The sequence below is a fragment of the Balaenoptera physalus genome (assembly GCF_965194825.1).
Source record: "Balaenoptera physalus genome assembly, chromosome: 14".
In the NCBI taxonomy this organism is placed as follows: domain Eukaryota; kingdom Metazoa; phylum Chordata; class Mammalia; order Artiodactyla; family Balaenopteridae; genus Balaenoptera; species Balaenoptera physalus.
The window spans coordinates 5930375-5946140 of NC_138893.1; the positions used below are offsets into that span (position 1 = coordinate 5930375).

General features: G+C 58.6%; 1 protein-coding gene across 1 annotated transcript in view; it reads right to left on the minus strand.

Moving 5' to 3' along the window:
- RET (ret proto-oncogene) overlaps window positions 1-15766 on the minus strand; it is a 62467-nt gene that overhangs the window by 10093 nt on the left and 36608 nt on the right. Inside the window, exons 6-15 of the mRNA XM_082424703.1 lie at window positions 14899-15098; window positions 12551-12809; window positions 11675-11800; window positions 9839-9949; window positions 9141-9263; window positions 7234-7490; window positions 4447-4594; window positions 2869-2976; window positions 1562-1776; window positions 1356-1478 (exon numbers count right to left, since the gene is read on the minus strand). Of these exons, the coding sequence (XP_082280829.1) occupies window positions 1356-1478; window positions 1562-1776; window positions 2869-2976; window positions 4447-4594; window positions 7234-7490; window positions 9141-9263; window positions 9839-9949; window positions 11675-11800; window positions 12551-12809; window positions 14899-15098 (1670 nt within the window). The remainder of the gene's footprint in view (window positions 1-1355; window positions 1479-1561; window positions 1777-2868; window positions 2977-4446; window positions 4595-7233; window positions 7491-9140; window positions 9264-9838; window positions 9950-11674; window positions 11801-12550; window positions 12810-14898; window positions 15099-15766) is intronic.

The following is a 15766-nucleotide window of genomic DNA, read 5'->3' on the forward strand; positions in this document are numbered from 1 at the left end:
GCGAGCCACAACTACTGAGCCCACGCACCTAGAGCCCATGCGCCGCAAAAAGAGAAGCCACCGCAATGAGAAGCCCACGGGCCGCAACGAAGAATAGTCCCCGCTCGCCGCAACTAGAGAAAGCCCGCACACAGCAACAAAAACCCAACGCAGCCAAAAATAAATAAATAAATTAAAAAAAATTTTTTTCCTTTAGGATTTATGTCCTTAATGAAGTGTGACTGTTTCGGGGGTGTGTGTTCCCAACAATGCTGCCTACAGCCTGTGCTCCTGGGGGACCTGTGGCTCTTGGCCACATTGTGCTTCTTGCTTTGTGACACGGGGCTTTCCTGAGGACCTATGTGTCAACAGGAAAGCTCTGTCCACCGCCCTCCACAGGGCAGGGAGCAGCCGCTCTCCACTTCCCCTTCAGCACTTCTGAGATGTGTTGTCACAATGGACACCCCAGAAGAAATGAAGCATCACCCTCACAGCCCCTGGTAACACCAGGTCTTCTCCTGACCCTCAGAGCAAAGCTGAAGGGTATGCCGTCACTTTTTGTGTTTTTCTTTTTGAGCAGCATATGTTCTGAATGCCAGGTTAGCTGTGTGTCTTGAAGGTACCCGTGAGCTGGCCCTGTCCAGTCTGTCACAGGGAGGCTGCAGGAGAGGGGCTGAGAGGGCAACAGAACTAAGAGGGTCAAGACCAATGCCACAGAGAACTGGACCACGCCAGGGAACCAGACTTCCCGAGAAGGGCCCCTGACCACCTGTTTCAGTGACTCGGAAAAAGCTTCTGAAATCCCTACATTGCGACTCCAGACCCTGTCTCCAGGGCCTCCTGGTGCATCTTCCAAACTCTCTTAGGCAGGGGTTCCCAGGCCCTCGTCCCAGGAGAATCCCCACCTGTAAAGCGATTCATTCCCTTCTGCAAGGAATGAATAGCAAGCTCGGGTTTATTTCATTTCTCTCCTCTAAGCAAAGGACTAAAGGAAACAGTGACTTTCGCTCTGTAGAATCAAGAGGAACAACTGCAGAGAAGAAGGTTGTTATTTCTGCAGTGTTAGGTGACCTTCAAAAAGGATAGTGATCAAAAGCGAGAGAAGCTGCAGGGTCCCCACTACCCAGCGGGCAGCTCTGCAAGACCACATGCGGCCCTGAGGAAGAGAAGGAACAGACTTGGGGCTGAGTCCTGAGCTGGGTTTCTGGGGACCCAGGACTAGGGAAGGGTTTGGGGATGAGGGCTGGAAATTTATACTCTAAAAATCTGCTTTATCTTCTCCAGATAAAAATCTTGCCCCTACCCTGTGGGTACCCTGACGGTTGCCCACACCCAGCCTGGGAGCCCCAGGCCGGCACACCCCAGGACCTGGGTACCTTGCTCCTCTTCACGTAGGAATCCTCTTCATAAACATCTCGGGACAGACCAAAATCCGAGATCTTCATCCTGCGCCCCTCGGCTACTAGGACGTTTCTGGCTGCCAAGTCCCGATGGACGAGCTGCAAGGAAGACAACGGCAGGGACCCCTGAAACCCGGGCCCATGGCAGGCGGAGGGGAGGGCAGGGCTGGGGCGGCACACACCTTCATCTCGGCCAGGTACTGCATCCCCCGCGAGATCTGCCAGGCGAAGGAGATGAGGTCGCCCATGGTCAGGGCCCGCTCCTCCGGGTTGTCCAGGTAGCTGGAGTTGCGGCTGTCTCTGCTGCCCACGTAGCCGGGCCCCGCCTTGCGGCTCTCTCGGAGGAAGCCCCGCAGGGAGCCGTACTTGGCATACTCCACGATGAGGAGCAGCGGCCCTGGAGGCAGAGGGGGCTGTGGGCTGGCTGCCTGCGGGGCCCCGGGCAGGCGGAAGTCAGGCCAGCTCTGGGCAATTGCTTCCCAGAGCACGCAGCAGGCCGCAGGGCCCCTGGGCAGGCTCTGCACCTGGGCAGACAGACCCAGCCCTGCTCTGGGGGGCAAGTACCTGCGTTCTGGAAGCCTGAGGACTTAAGCCCCAGCTCACTCTCACATCACTGGCTCTCCGCCTTGCGGGGGCCATGCCAAAGCCAGCTGCCTGGGTGGTCGAGCGTGACCTCTTCCCTGGGTGCCCCAGGCAAGCAGTCACTGCATTCAGGACTGTCCTGGGAGGCACCCCCTGCTGCTAGGATGTCAGGCCTTTCTGCATCCTCGGTCCTGCCACAGCATGGCCTGGGGACGGCTGACAGAGGCAGAGTCTGGATCTGCCCGTGGCCACCTGCTCCCTGCTCCTGCCTGCTCTCAGCAGCTCTGGGCTGCAGTCCTGCCCGAGGCCCAGCCCTGAGTTCCGCTGGCGCTGACCAGTGTCCCTGCTGCCCTCTCCCTGTCAGCCCCGTCTCCCTCGCACCCCAAACACACACACACACACACACACACACACACACACAGTGGGAGGTGCCCTGGGTGGCACAGCAGGTTTGGAATACCAGCAGAGCAGGATGCTTTTATGTGAGAGACGGTGACAATGCCTTTGCCACGCAGGGCTGGGGTTGGGGTCACCCGGAGGTTATGGCATGTCTGGTTCCCCGTGCCCAGGAGGTACTGCTCGTTTCTGGAGCTCCCTGCCTTGGGGGCTCTGCCTGGAGCAGGGTGCTGACAACCAGGATGTCCCCGGAGACCTCATGGCAGCACTGGGAAGCCCAGGGAGCACACCGCAGGGAAGGCCTCACACAAGCACTCCTGCTGCACCCCTTCCGGCCCTCTCACTGACACGCGAGCTCCAGGCAGGAGCCAGAGCCGGAGACCCTGCTTCCGGGAGGAGAGAAAACAGGGGCCCAAGGAGAAAAGGACGGGGAAGGGGAAAGAGGCAGGATGGGGCGGCCCGGAGGCCCCTGGCCTGGGCCTGGCGGCCGCTTGTCCCAGGCTGGCCTTACCGTCCTGGCTGCAGGCCCCGTACAGCTTGATGACTTGCGGGTGGCTGACCTGCGTCAGGAGGTTGAATTCTGACAGCAGGTCCCGCAGCTCACTCGCCGAGGCGTTCTCTGAAATGCACGTAAACACAGCAGGTTGCAAAGCAGTCCCTTCTGTTAGCCCCTCCTGCAGCCCTGCTGGGTCACGGCACCCACACCGAGGGTGGGGGGCGGTCTGCACACACCCATTATCCCCTTCAGAGACATCCTACCCAGGTTCAGACGAGGCCTGCAAGGATCCCACTGCTTGGGGCTACTCTCAGCCCGTGGGAGGGTCAACAGCAGCCTCGTGTGCCTCCGAGGAGTAAGAACCCGAGAAGCACACGTCCATGTGAGCGGATCTTTCCATGGAAAGCCTCCCAGGGCTGGGCTGTGCCCACAAATGGCATTATTTCCCTGCGATCACCATCTCTCAAAGACAGTGGTGCACAGAGACCCCCTCGTTAACCCTTCTGGGAAGGTAAAGGGACTCCCTGTTGTCCCCAAACACCTGCTGACCAAGCACTCAACAGTGGCGGGTGAGGCCCTGCAGAAAGGTGAAGACCGCCAGACATCACAGAAGTCCTCCGGCCACGCTGAGCACGCGTGTCCCAAGGGTGGACGGAGCGTGCTCGGGCTCCCACCAGAATCTTGGGTGTGGAGGTATTCTGAGACAAAAGCTGCGGCTACACAGTCCTGCTGGGTCAGTGGTCCCACAGCCCAGTGCCCAGCTGTGTCACCTCCTCAGGGTGCAGACTTGTCTGGAGATGAGAAGACAGCTGGGAGATGGGGCACTGGGACTCTCTGGACCACATGTGGGTGACCCAGGGCCAGTCTCACTGTGCCCCTTAGGGCCTGGGGTCTCATGGGCAAGGGGCGACCCCAGTCTGAGGGCCTGGGCAAGTACCCAGAAGCACTCTGCACTGCATGGCCCCCTGACTGCTGAACCCACGTGTACATCAGCCGACTGTGTCCACTGCACGGCCGCTGGGCCCTCCGTCGGTCCACTTGGGCCAGAGCCCGGCTGTGGCAGAGGGCCATCTACCCAGTCTCTGCTGAGAAACACCAGTGAGGACGCCTAGCTTGCAGCAAGACTGGGGCGGGGCAGACCCGCTGAGGACCCGTGGGGACTGGGCAAGGCAGGGCCCTAGGGGGCAGGGACTGGTCCTTACAGGTGGTCTCTTCACCAGGACTCTGGCGGATGCTTGGCTGAGAGAAATGAATGGAGCAGACTGGGTTGGGGAGAGCTGTCAGTCCAAAACCAAAAGGGCTTTTAATTTAAACTCGGATCTTTACCCAACACTGGTACAGAAGTAGCACCACTCCAGAACCTTCAAAGGGAGGAACGTCCTCACCCTGCTTCTCCAGGGACCACGCCAGCCCACGTCATCCACGGTGGGGATCCCCAGACTGTAGCCGCTCAGGAAGAGCAACGGGGGGGCCTCTTCAGGAGGCAGCAGGCCAGCTGCCAGAACCCTGGCTGTCGCGTGGCTTCATTCACCCCTTGGGGCTCCCGCAGGTGTGTGTGGCAGAACCATCACTGTGTACTGCCTGGACAGATACCTTTCAGCATCTTTACAGCCACAGTCGTGTACCCCGCTTTGCCTTTCAGCCGGAAGGCCGTTGCCTTGACCACTTTTCCAAATTCTCCTTCTCCCAGAGTTTTTCCAAGAACCAAGTTCTTCCGAGGGAATTCCCACTTTGGATCCTCCTATGTTGGGTGTGAAGGAAGGGAGAAAAGAAAAGAGGGAAGAAAGATGGTGAGAAAAGGAAAAAGGCAAGACCTGGTGGACAAGCTCCAGTGTGCAGACAACTGACCGTCACCTGAACCAGCCCGTGACAGTCACCATGTCCAAGGACAGGACCCCACAGTCAGGCCCTGAGATGTCGTGACATGATGTGTCTCCCCCATGGGAAGGCAGGTGTTGCCACAAACCAGCCTGGACTCCGTATGTCCGTACCCTCGCTGGCCCCTGTCTGCCGAAGATGCCCTGTGCCACCCCAGGCCCGTGTCCTTGTCTGTCCAATGAGGGATTCAGGGCTTACTCAGCACCCACAGGGGCTCACAGGGGAGCACGGCCTCTTCCCTGGGAGTCAGGCCCAAGCTGCTCAGCACCGTCTCCGCTTTGGACACCAGGCCACAAGGCACTGACTGGCCAGCAGCCCAGATCTTCAGGTGCCCTTTCCAGAGACCCCCCCCCCCAGGACTCCCAAGAGAACCGAACTGGCACCAGTGGCCCGAGTTGCCTACAAGCCCAGGACCCCTGGCTACTGGTGGGAGTGTCAAGGACACCTTCCCTGTGTGGCAGCCCGTGGAAAGGTACCACCATGCTCCTTGGGAACCTCCACCCCAATACGTGGAAGACCCTGCTCCTCCCATAGGCCCAGGCATTACCCTGAACCTGCACCCCCCTGCCTTCCCACCGAAGTCCCATCCACATACCATGCCCACTCAAGACCACACCGGGGCACCTTCCCAGACCCCCAGCCTGGCTCATGCACTTGAATTCTGGGGATGCTGAATCCAGTCTGGAACCTGCCTTCCTGTGCCAGCACTGGGCATCCTTTACCCCAAGCCTCGCTGCAACTGGGTGGCGAGTGGGTGTGGCTTCAGGTGCTGTTTATGCTGTGCCCTGCCAGGCTCGCCTAACACACAGAGATGACACCACTGGGGACGCAATGCCCCCCAGTGAACAGAACCTGACATCTGGGAGCAAGGCAGCCTCCTCTCACCACCATGGCCAGGGGCGCCTTCCAGCCTGTTCCTGGGCATCCTGGTATCTCAGGTTCCCCAAGAACCCATAGTCAGGGTCAATGTTGACAACACGGTCACCACCGCCCTGGTGTCCACACTGCACTGGATAACAGTTTACTGCTCACAGAGACTGCACTAAGGTGGATATCACTGATTTGATCCTCTTAAAAACGTTAAAAACCATTCCCCCCACTTTACATAAGACAAAACAAAGGCCAAAAGATTGCGTAGCACGTCGGAGACCTCGGAGCTGGTCAGCGGGACTCCCGGGCCTCGGGCCCGGCTCTGAGTTGCTCTGGGCTCTGGGCTGGAGGTAACATGGGCCGAGGGTGGTTTTTGCGGAGGGGTTCCCCCTGCGCATGCACCTACCAGCACCACTCTCGCCGTGCGCCTCAGCCCCAAACCGCCAGGGCATTTAAAGGAATCAAATGGCTCGGCCCACGCGCCTGCTGTGGAGGCTGAGGTGCCGCTGGGGCTGGAGAACCCCACCTGTGGAGCAATGGGAACTAGGGAAGTCAGGAGGGAGGCCTCTGTGGCCACCACATGGGGGAATAGCCCTGACGGCCCGGACCCTCACCGAGGGGCCAGCCCCCCTTGGGTGGCACTTCCTATGAACTCTGGCTACCTCCTACCCTGGGCTGCGGACTGTGGCCCCCAGGTGCCGAGCTTCCTGCACACGGCGCAACGCTCCCTACCCCGCCTCGTGGGTAGAACTTCTGTTCCCACGTACCCTCGGCTCTGGCCACCTCCCTCAGCCCCGCCCAGCACCCGGCTGCCAGCAACTTGGGCGCTCCCAGCAAGCACGCTGAAGGGCACGGCAGGCAGAGGACTGGCCTGGCCAGGTCGGGGTGGTGTCTGAGGCGCCCACGCTGACCGCAGGCCCAGGCCCTGCCATGCAGGAGGGGCTCGGGAAGCCTGCTGGCTCTGGCTGGCACTCTTCATCGGCCGGCCGGTCACAGGCCAGAGACTGGCTCCCCCGCAGGTGCCCTAGAGGCCCCTCAGCACCCCCTCCCTCGGGGCCAGAGACAGACTCCCCTCTCTGCTGCTGCCACCCCGACCAAGCCCCCGCCTGCCAGCCTCTCTCGCCGGGATGGGGACAGTGCCTCCCCACGGGGCTCCCACCCCACAGACTCCCAACAGAGCGGCCCGCGGAAATGAAGGCAGAACACGGGCCCCACCCCCAGGGGTCCCACCCTCTGAGAATAAAATCCACCGTCCTCCTCAGCGCCTCCGCCAAGCCTTCCTCCTCCCAGCGCCTGGGGCATCTGCAGGATAGCTCCCGGTCAGGTTCAGCACGGCCCACCCTCCTCGTACCCTAACGGCCCAGATCTCAGACCATGTAAATCAGCACCCATCATTCTCCACCCTGCTCCATGCTCTCCGCCCCTCCCTGGAAGGCCGCTCAGTGAAGGCAGGGGGCTGCTGGAATGCTCACGGTGTCCTCCCGGTGGGTGAGAACGCATTAGACCCAGGTGACCCGTCCCCTCCTCCCCTCCCAGCTGCCCGAGACCAGAGGCCGGCGCCACCTGCAGGCCCCCTCCCCCCGGGGGGGGGGCGCTGCCTCCCCAGCCCCGAGGCCACACGGGGAACCTCACCGGGATCTTGAAGGTGTCCACAGAGACCTGGTTCTCCACGGAGTCCAGCGAGGGCCGGCGGGCACCGGATGAGGAGTAGCTGACGGGAAAGGCCTGGGCGGGCCGGCGGAAGGTCATCTCAGCTGAGGCGATGGGCGGCTTGTGGGCGTTCTTGTGGTAGCGGTGGATGCAGAAGGTGGACAGCAGCACGGACACGATGAAGGAGAAGAGCACGGCTGCCGCGATCACCGTGCGGCAAAGCTCGTCACACAGCGGGTCTGCAGGCAGCGGGGGTGGGCCGTGAGAGATGACACCCCGGGAGGGGGACCCCAAATACCCTCAGGAGCTGGTACAGAGCAGCTCTCCAGCCCGCCACGCCCAGGACAGCCGGGAAGTGTCTGCTGTGACCAGCTTTGAGCATCCTGGAGAGCACTGCTGGTGTGAAGGTCTGAGAGTAATTGCCAACCCTCCAATAGAAGCGGCCCACAGCAGGTATGGTTCTGTATGTTTTTGCTATTGGAGACTGTTACCACCCTTTTCCAGAAGGAATGAGAGTTTATAAGCAGCCTGCTTAAGGTCACACAGCAGAGGTCATGCACACCTGCACCCACCCACCCTAGAATGCTGCACTGAAGCCAGAGGCCCGGGGGCGCTGGTGGGGAAGTGCAGCTCTTCCCCTGTGTTCCTGATGTATTTTGTATTTTCTTTAAAGTCAATATAAAGGAGGGAGGAAAGAAAAGTGGCCCAGGACCTAGGGCTGTGCAATAACAACCCAAATACCAGAAAAGCATCCCTGGGCTCAGGCAGGAAAGCTCCACATGTGCTCAGTGGGGCACGTGCTGTCCCAGAAGAAGCACCTAGAGGCTCTGGCTAGGAGGATGGGGACCCATTTGGCCAATGCCATGGGCCCAGCAAGGCCCTGCACAGGGACAGTCCGAGCAGACACTGGGTTATCTGGTGAAAGAACTAATTTTCCAGCCCAACCTTTACCACAGAACTTCGGGCCAGGGAGTTCCCTGGTGATTCAGTGGTTAGGGATCCGTGCTTTCACTGCCGAGGGCACGGGTTCAATAATTCCTGGCTGGACATGGAAGCAACCTAAGTGTCCATCGACAGATGAATGGATAAAGACGATGTGGCACATATATACCATGGAATGTTACTCAGCCATAAAAAGAAACGATATTGAGTTATTTGTAGTGAGGTGGATGGACCCAGAGTCTGTCATACTGAGTGAAGTAAGTCAGAAAGAGAAAAACAAATATTGTACGCTAACACATATATATGGAATCTAAAAAAACAAACAAAAAAAGGTTCTGAAGAACCTAGGGGCAGGAGAGGAATAAAGACACAGACATAGAGAATGGACTTGAGGACGTGGGGAGGGGGAAGGGTAAACTGGGAAGAAGTGAGAGAGTGGCATGGACATATATACACTACCAAATGTAAAATAGATAGCTAGTGGGAAGCAGCCGCATAGCACAGAGAGATCAGCTCGGTGCTTTGTGACCACCTAAAGGGGTGGGATAGGGAGGGGGGGAGGGAGACACAAGAGGGAGGGGATATGGGGATATATGTATATGTATAGCTGATTCACTTTGTTATAAAGCAGAAACTAACACACCATTGTAAAGCAATTATACTCCAATAAAGATGTTAAAAAAAAAAAATTCGTGGCTGGGGAACTAAGATCCTGCAAGCTGCATGGCGCGGCCAAAAAAACCCCCAAAACACCACCAAACTTCAGGCCAGAAGGCAGTCTTAGAGGCCCTGACCCAGCTCCCTGTCTGCACAGATGGGGGAACCAAGACCCCAAGAGAAGGCAAAAGGTCTCCTGGGTTTCCGCGCCTTCCCGCAATTTCCTCCCTCGCTCCTTGGGGCTCAGGGAGGTGTGGGGATCCCTGCCCGAGTGGCCCCAGCCAGCTCACCCTGGCTGTCTTCCGGCTCGCAGAAGCACTTCTTCTCCTCCGGGAAGCAGTTGCAGATACCGAAGCCGGCTTTAATCCCCCGGCGCTCCCCAGGCTCGTGCCCACCAATGATGCTGCCGCCCCCTGATGATGGACACAACCCACTCAGCAGCCCACTCAGCCTCGGGGGGACCTGACCAGCCAGACCACCCGGACAGGAGCGTGAGAGGCCCCTCCCCACCTGATCTCAGCACTCTCAGGCCCAGGGAGCGCAGTGAGCTCAGAAGTCTGTGTCACCCAGGCAGGAGTCTCGGCACGACAGGCCCCCAAACCAGTCCCCTGGCCACAGCGGGCGAGAGGAGGAACCCACAGGCTGCCCAGGGCCCTTGCTGAGGTCCACACGCGGTTACTTTTCAGAAGCAGAGCACGGGCAGCAGGGGCAGCCGGGAGTCAGCGGAATGGGGGACAGGGCGCCGCACCCCCATGAGTCGGCCAGGGCAACACCGGAGAGGGTGGGTCAGGCCAGCAGGCGCTAGTCTTGGGGAAGGAGAGCCCTTTGTTCAAATGAAACGTTAGAAAAAGGCTCAGCGCACGCAACCCGGGAAGTTGGCTGGCCTGGCTGAAGTGCAGGTGGGAGTCCAAGCCCCTTCAGCTTGCTAGCTACACCCCCTTCCCAGGCCCTGCCCTTGCTCAGGTACACGCGCAGGCCCGGTGCTTACGGAGGCAGTCCTGGGGGCAGATGTTGGCGTCTCTGCTTTCCACGGCGTCACAGTGGCCATCGGGGCAGGTCTTGATGCTGGGGGAGCAGGTGGAGAAGTTCCTGGTGATCCCTACGGCACACAGCAGGCAGTTACTACCATGAGGGAGCACCTGTCCTGGGCAGACTGCCAGAGCCGGGAGGGCCACAGCCCAGGGCCTCGCAGGCCAAGCCTGCACTGCCGCCCGCAAGGAGAAGCAAACCGAGGCCCGAGCCGAGAAAAACCACACGTGGAGCCCATCCCTGAGGAGAGCCTGGGGGTCCGGGGTGTACAGGGCAGCCCGGGCAGTGAGGGCTGGAGGAGCTGGGCAGTCCCAGGGCTGTGCCCGGGCTCACATCAAGGAGGCCAGAAGAGACCAGACAAGGCCTGGGACCCTCTCAAGGCGGTACCGTGAGCGGGACCCTCACACCGGTGGGCGAGGCTTGGAGCCAGCAGCGGGCTAAGCCCAAGGCTGTGCAGGCCCCTCCTGCTTGGGGCCACTCTCCCTGGGCTGGGATCTCCCAGGTAGAGCTTCTCTGAAGATCGTTTTGGATATTTTGAATTTTTTTTAGGGTTTGTGTTTTTATGAACTAAAGCCAACTATGAATGATGTGCACAGTGTAACCTACATTATACTCATCCACCTTTTGGATGCATAGTAACACCTACCTTATACTCATCCACCTTTTGGATCTTTGAAAAGGGTCTGCGAACTATGTGTCTAAAAGCAGTGGGTGAGGGCTTCCCTGGTGGCGCAGTGGTTAAGAATCCACCTGCCAGTGCAGGGGACACGGGTTCGAGCCCTGGTCCGGGAAGATCCCACATGCCGCAGAGCAACTAAGCCCTTGCGCCACAACTACTGAGCCTGCACTCTAGAGCCTACGAGCCACAACTACTGAGCCCACGTGCCACAACTACTGAGACCTGCGCACCTAGAGCCCGTGCTCCGCAACAAGAGAAGCCACCGCAGTGAGAAGCCCGCATACCACAACGAAGAGTAGCCCCTGCTCGCCACAACTAGAGAAAAGCCCATGCGCAGCAACGAAGACCCAATGCAGCCAAAAATAAATAAATAAAATAAAATAAATTTATAAGAAATAAAAAAAATAAAAGCAGTGGGTGAATGGGGGAAGGTTAGGGGAAGGGATAGTTAGGGAGTTTGGGATTGACATGTACACTCTGCTATATTTTAAATGGATAACCAACAAGGACCTACTGTATAGCACAGGAAACTCTGCTCAATATTACATACAACCTAATCGGGAAAAGAATTTGGAAAAGAATAGATACTTGTATGTGTATAACTGACTCACTATGCTGTGCACCTGAAACTAACACAACATCGTTAATCAACTATGCTCCAATATAAAATAAAAAGTTAAAAAAAAATAAAAGCATGGGGTGAATATATTCACAACTGTACATGTAATTTATGTGTATATGGGTAGAGAAATGGAGACACAGATGCCAATTCACATCTAGTTTAGGGACAAATATATGTACAGAAATTTAGAATAAAATAAAAAGAAAACACGCACATCCCAACTTTGGCCCAGACCCTCCCAAGCCCAGAGCGAGTCCAGCCTCAGGCACCTGTGATCCCACGGTGATAAACAGCCCCAATGTCTTCATGCCACCCTGCACTCATGTCCACCCTCTCCTGGCATCAGGAGTCACAGCAGGGGACAAGCCGCTGGGGAAGAGACTCTGAGTGGGTGGGGGTGGAGGGCACCGCAGAGGCTGGCAGGGCCCACACAGACGCCCTTTCCACTCAGCCGTCATCACCCTCCCGGTCACCCGGCTCTGCACAGGGCCTACCTTTGCCGTCTCCCTGTCTCCACTCGCACCTGCCCGTCAGAGAGCCCAGGCCGCCGCATTCCTCACACTCGGGCCGCCTCTTGCTGACCGCGCAGGACAGGGGGCAGCCTGGCTCCTCTGCCACGTCTGGGGGTGGCAGAAAGCAAGTCACAGGGGGCCAGCCTGGGCCCTGTGTCCAGCCGCCAGCACCCACGGGGGAGGGCAGCGCTGGCTGAGCTGTCCCCACGGGCTGAGCCCAGAGGGGAGGTAGTAACTAAGCACCGGGGCGCAGGGCAGTGAGGGGGCTGCTGGGGAAGGGGTGGTACCACGGTCACAAAGCGGGGACAGCTACTGGGCTAAGTATGGAGGGAGGGTGTGAGGTGGCCAGACTCGGCCAGTGACACACACGACACCCAGTTAAACCTGACCTTCAGATAACGGTCAACACCTGCTTTGTGTAAATACGTCCCTAATATCACGGTGACACGCTTGGAAGTTTGTCTTCTAAGAGACACTGCAAAAGTTGCACGAGACGTACTTACACCAAAAAAATTGCTTGTTGTTTACCTGAAATTCACGTTTAACCAGGGTCCTCTATTGTATCTGGCAGTCCTAAAGCAAGTGCCCAGGTAGGACGCGTTGACAGAGGTGATGGGCAGCAGTGACCGTCCACAATGCTGTCACTCTGGGCTAAACTGTTTCACACTTTCCCCCTGTCATCCTTCCAGCTTGGCTGTGCAGCGTGCACTGTTTTCTCATCTTACAGGGAAGGCGGCTCAGGCTCAGGGAAGCCACCAGTTAGTGAGGGGGAGCAGGACCGGGCCCCTTCTGTGGGAGAAGCCCGAGGCTCTACTACGCTCCGTCCATCCCGACCCTCCCCGCAGCCCTGGCACTCACATGTCCCCTCCAGTGTGACGAGCAGTGGGGCCTGGGCTTGCCGGCGGGTTGGCCGTTCAACGGCCACTACCGTGTACTGGAGTTGGGCACACTCGGGCCGCTGCAGGGCCTCCGTGTCGTTCACGAACAGGGTCCCCGTGGTGTCCTCGGCCGAGGTGACCATCCCCAGGGCGCTGCAGTTGGCGCTGGAGAGCTGCAGCTTGTACTGCACGTGGATGCCACTGAACTCCTGGCAGTTTTCCACACAGACTTTCCCAATCTAGGCATGGGACACAGGGAATCCTTAGCTGGGTGGCTGGACCACCTGTGATGGTGGCTGGAGGGGCTCCCTGGCAGCCTGAGTCCCAGGACAGTTTCCTACTCAGCCCAGGATGGTAGCTCCCCATCTCCCCATCCTCCACGCCCCCGGAACCTGCAGACCATGCGCCTGCCTGGTCCTGCCCTGCCCAGACCGTGGGACCACCATCCACACCTGCTCCTCAGAGCCGGAGGTGAAAGAGCACGGGGCACTGGGGTTTGGTTTTGGGGCTGGCCCTCCAGGGAGGTGCTGCTGGCTTGCCCAGCTCATCCCTCACTTGCTCACTCATTCAGGCACAAAGGCAGCCTGTATGCCTCCTACACACCTCCCTCTCTTCCGGCCAGGCCAATTTTGCTCTGCGGATCACCAGTTCCCATCCTTAGTGCACATGGCTGGGGTGGTCCACGCCCGAGCCAGGTCACTCGCCTGGTTAGTCAGAGCATGTCACCCCGGCCACGATTCATGCAGCATGGTTGTTTGTCCCACACAGGACCCAGGGGGCCTTCCTGGGACTTGGGTTGGAACCCCTGGGAGAGAAGGGATGCTTCTCCCAGGGATGCTAGGCTGGCAGCTGTGGTCACTGGGGCCCAGAGCTGAACTCTCCTTTTTACCCCCTCAGCCACTCGGGTTACCGTAAGGGTTGCGGTGGCTTAAGATCAGAAGCTCTGACTAGTCAAGGCTGAGGGCTGGGGGCCTGGTGGGGGAGCAGGGATAGGGCCCTGCCTGCAGCCACGCACCATGCCCTTGCTCAGCCCGACTCAGGCCCAGGGCAGAGCCAGGCTCCTCCAAGCCCACGCTTGACGCCACACAAAACCACCTCCTGGGCTCCACACAAAACCACCTCCTGGGCTCACTTCCACTCTCTCCAGTGACTCTCAAAATTGCCCAAGGCCATCATCCACAATTTACAATCATAAAAACTGGGGAGCTGGTGAGAGACCACATTGAGTCTGAGGCCGGACTGGGACTCGGGTCCCTGTGCCCTTCTGAGTCTGCTGGAGCACAGGTGACCCACCTCCAGCAATGCCTGCTCCTGCTCAGCCCCCCAGACACCCCTCAGGCCCCTCTGCTTTGTCACCTCCCACCACCCTTGACCCCTGCCTCCAGGAAGGGCCTGAGGTTGGGTGGCAGGGTGGGGAGCCTGGATGTGTCCAAGGGTGGGGTTCTTCGTCCGCTGGCCCCGGGTGGCTGCCAGGAGGTAAGGGAACCAACCACAGAAACTGGCAAAACCACTGGAAAATAGGAGACGGCCCTAAACGGGACATTCTAAAGAGGATGTGGCCACAGCTGCCCCACTAGGAGAACGCAGTACGTTAAGTCATATGCTTGCTGTAACCACAAGTGAACTTTCCAAAGCGCTTAAGAGAAACATTCTCGGAAGAACTGCACCAAAATGTTACACACTGGCTGATATGAGAAAAAGAGATCACTCCTGTCTATCCCTTATCTCTTTTGACGAATACTTATTACTTTTATTTTTTCCATTTCTAATCGTTATTTTCCAACGACAAATGCAAAATTAGCTCTAGTAAACATACTTGCAGAAAAGTGGAAAGTAGAAGCGCTCCCTATCTTTCCCTGCAGAGGGCGCCACCGTTAATTGCTGCCTGCATTTGCACACTTGCAAACTCCCAGCAATGAGGACTTCGTTTTGAACATAGGGAGCCACCTGAGACCAACACTTACGCAAACCACTTTTTCACTTAATTCACCAGGAACGTCTTTCCAGGTCTGCATACATAGATTTACCTGGCGCTGCTCCTTCATGAGTACAAAATGTTTTAAAGACGCCAAGAAAGGAGACGGCAAAGAAGAGGGGCCCACAAAGCCCACGAGCCCTGCTCAGGACTGTCCCGCTCTTCCATGGCCCCAGCCTTCCTGGCCCCGTGCCTGCAGCTCCCTGGGGCCACTCTGTGTACTACTTAGCTCAGGGAGGGGGTGTCACCCACCCCCCAGCCCTGCTTGAAATCTGCTCAACGGAGCACCCCACCCTGGGGGTCTCCTGCCCCTCCACACCCCTCCCCAGGCAGGCAGCAGGCTGGGGGCTCACCTGGGCGAAGCGGCGGGCCCGCCTGCTCGCGGCAAAGGAGTAGGTGCTGGGCAGGCGCAGGCTGACGGGCAGCACGGACACGTTGAAGTGGAGGAGGAGGACGCCCTCCCCCGGGCCCTGGAAGTCCGAGTCGTTGACCAGCACGGCCAGCTGCACGGCCCGGCTCTCCGAGATGGGGAGGCTCCGGTTGAGAACCAGCCCTGCGGGAGGGGGGTGGGTATGTGTCTGTGTGGACAGGACACGGTGATGTTGGGTGGGGGCCCTGCGGGTTGGGACCACTGTCCCACACCGCTGCATGCCTCCTCCCCAACGCGCTCCCCGCGCACATGTGGAAACAGGTACCTCCACCCACACGGACACAGATAACAGACCTGGCGGGAGGCATTAAGGTAGAACTACTATTTAAAAGTGAGTCGCTGTGCTGAGCTGGGAGCCCAGAAGACCCTTCTCAGCTGGGAGGTAACCTTGGGGATGTGTGTGTGTGTGTGTGTGTGTGTGATGTGAGTGCGGGGCAGACCACACACGGTAAAGGACCGCCACCACCAAGGCCCTGGGAAGACCGTGCTGGCCCCTGCGAACTCTCAACAGCAGCAGCCTCCTGTGGACCCTTGGATTCCACAGGCCTCCAGCACCCGGGAGCTTCCGCCCTTCTGAGCACTCGCCGTGTGCCAAGGCTAAGGTTTTAGTTTAGTGGAGACAGAAAGGGGGAGGGGGGGCTCTGGTGCACATGGCACCAGAGTGAGTATGCAGGGGCAAGGATGACGTTTTCCCTCACACAGGACAGAGGGCTTCAGAGGCCTGGTGGGGGAGGGGAGGAGGAGAAACACATAGGATCAGGCCAGCCAGAATGGGGTAAAGGCACCAGTGA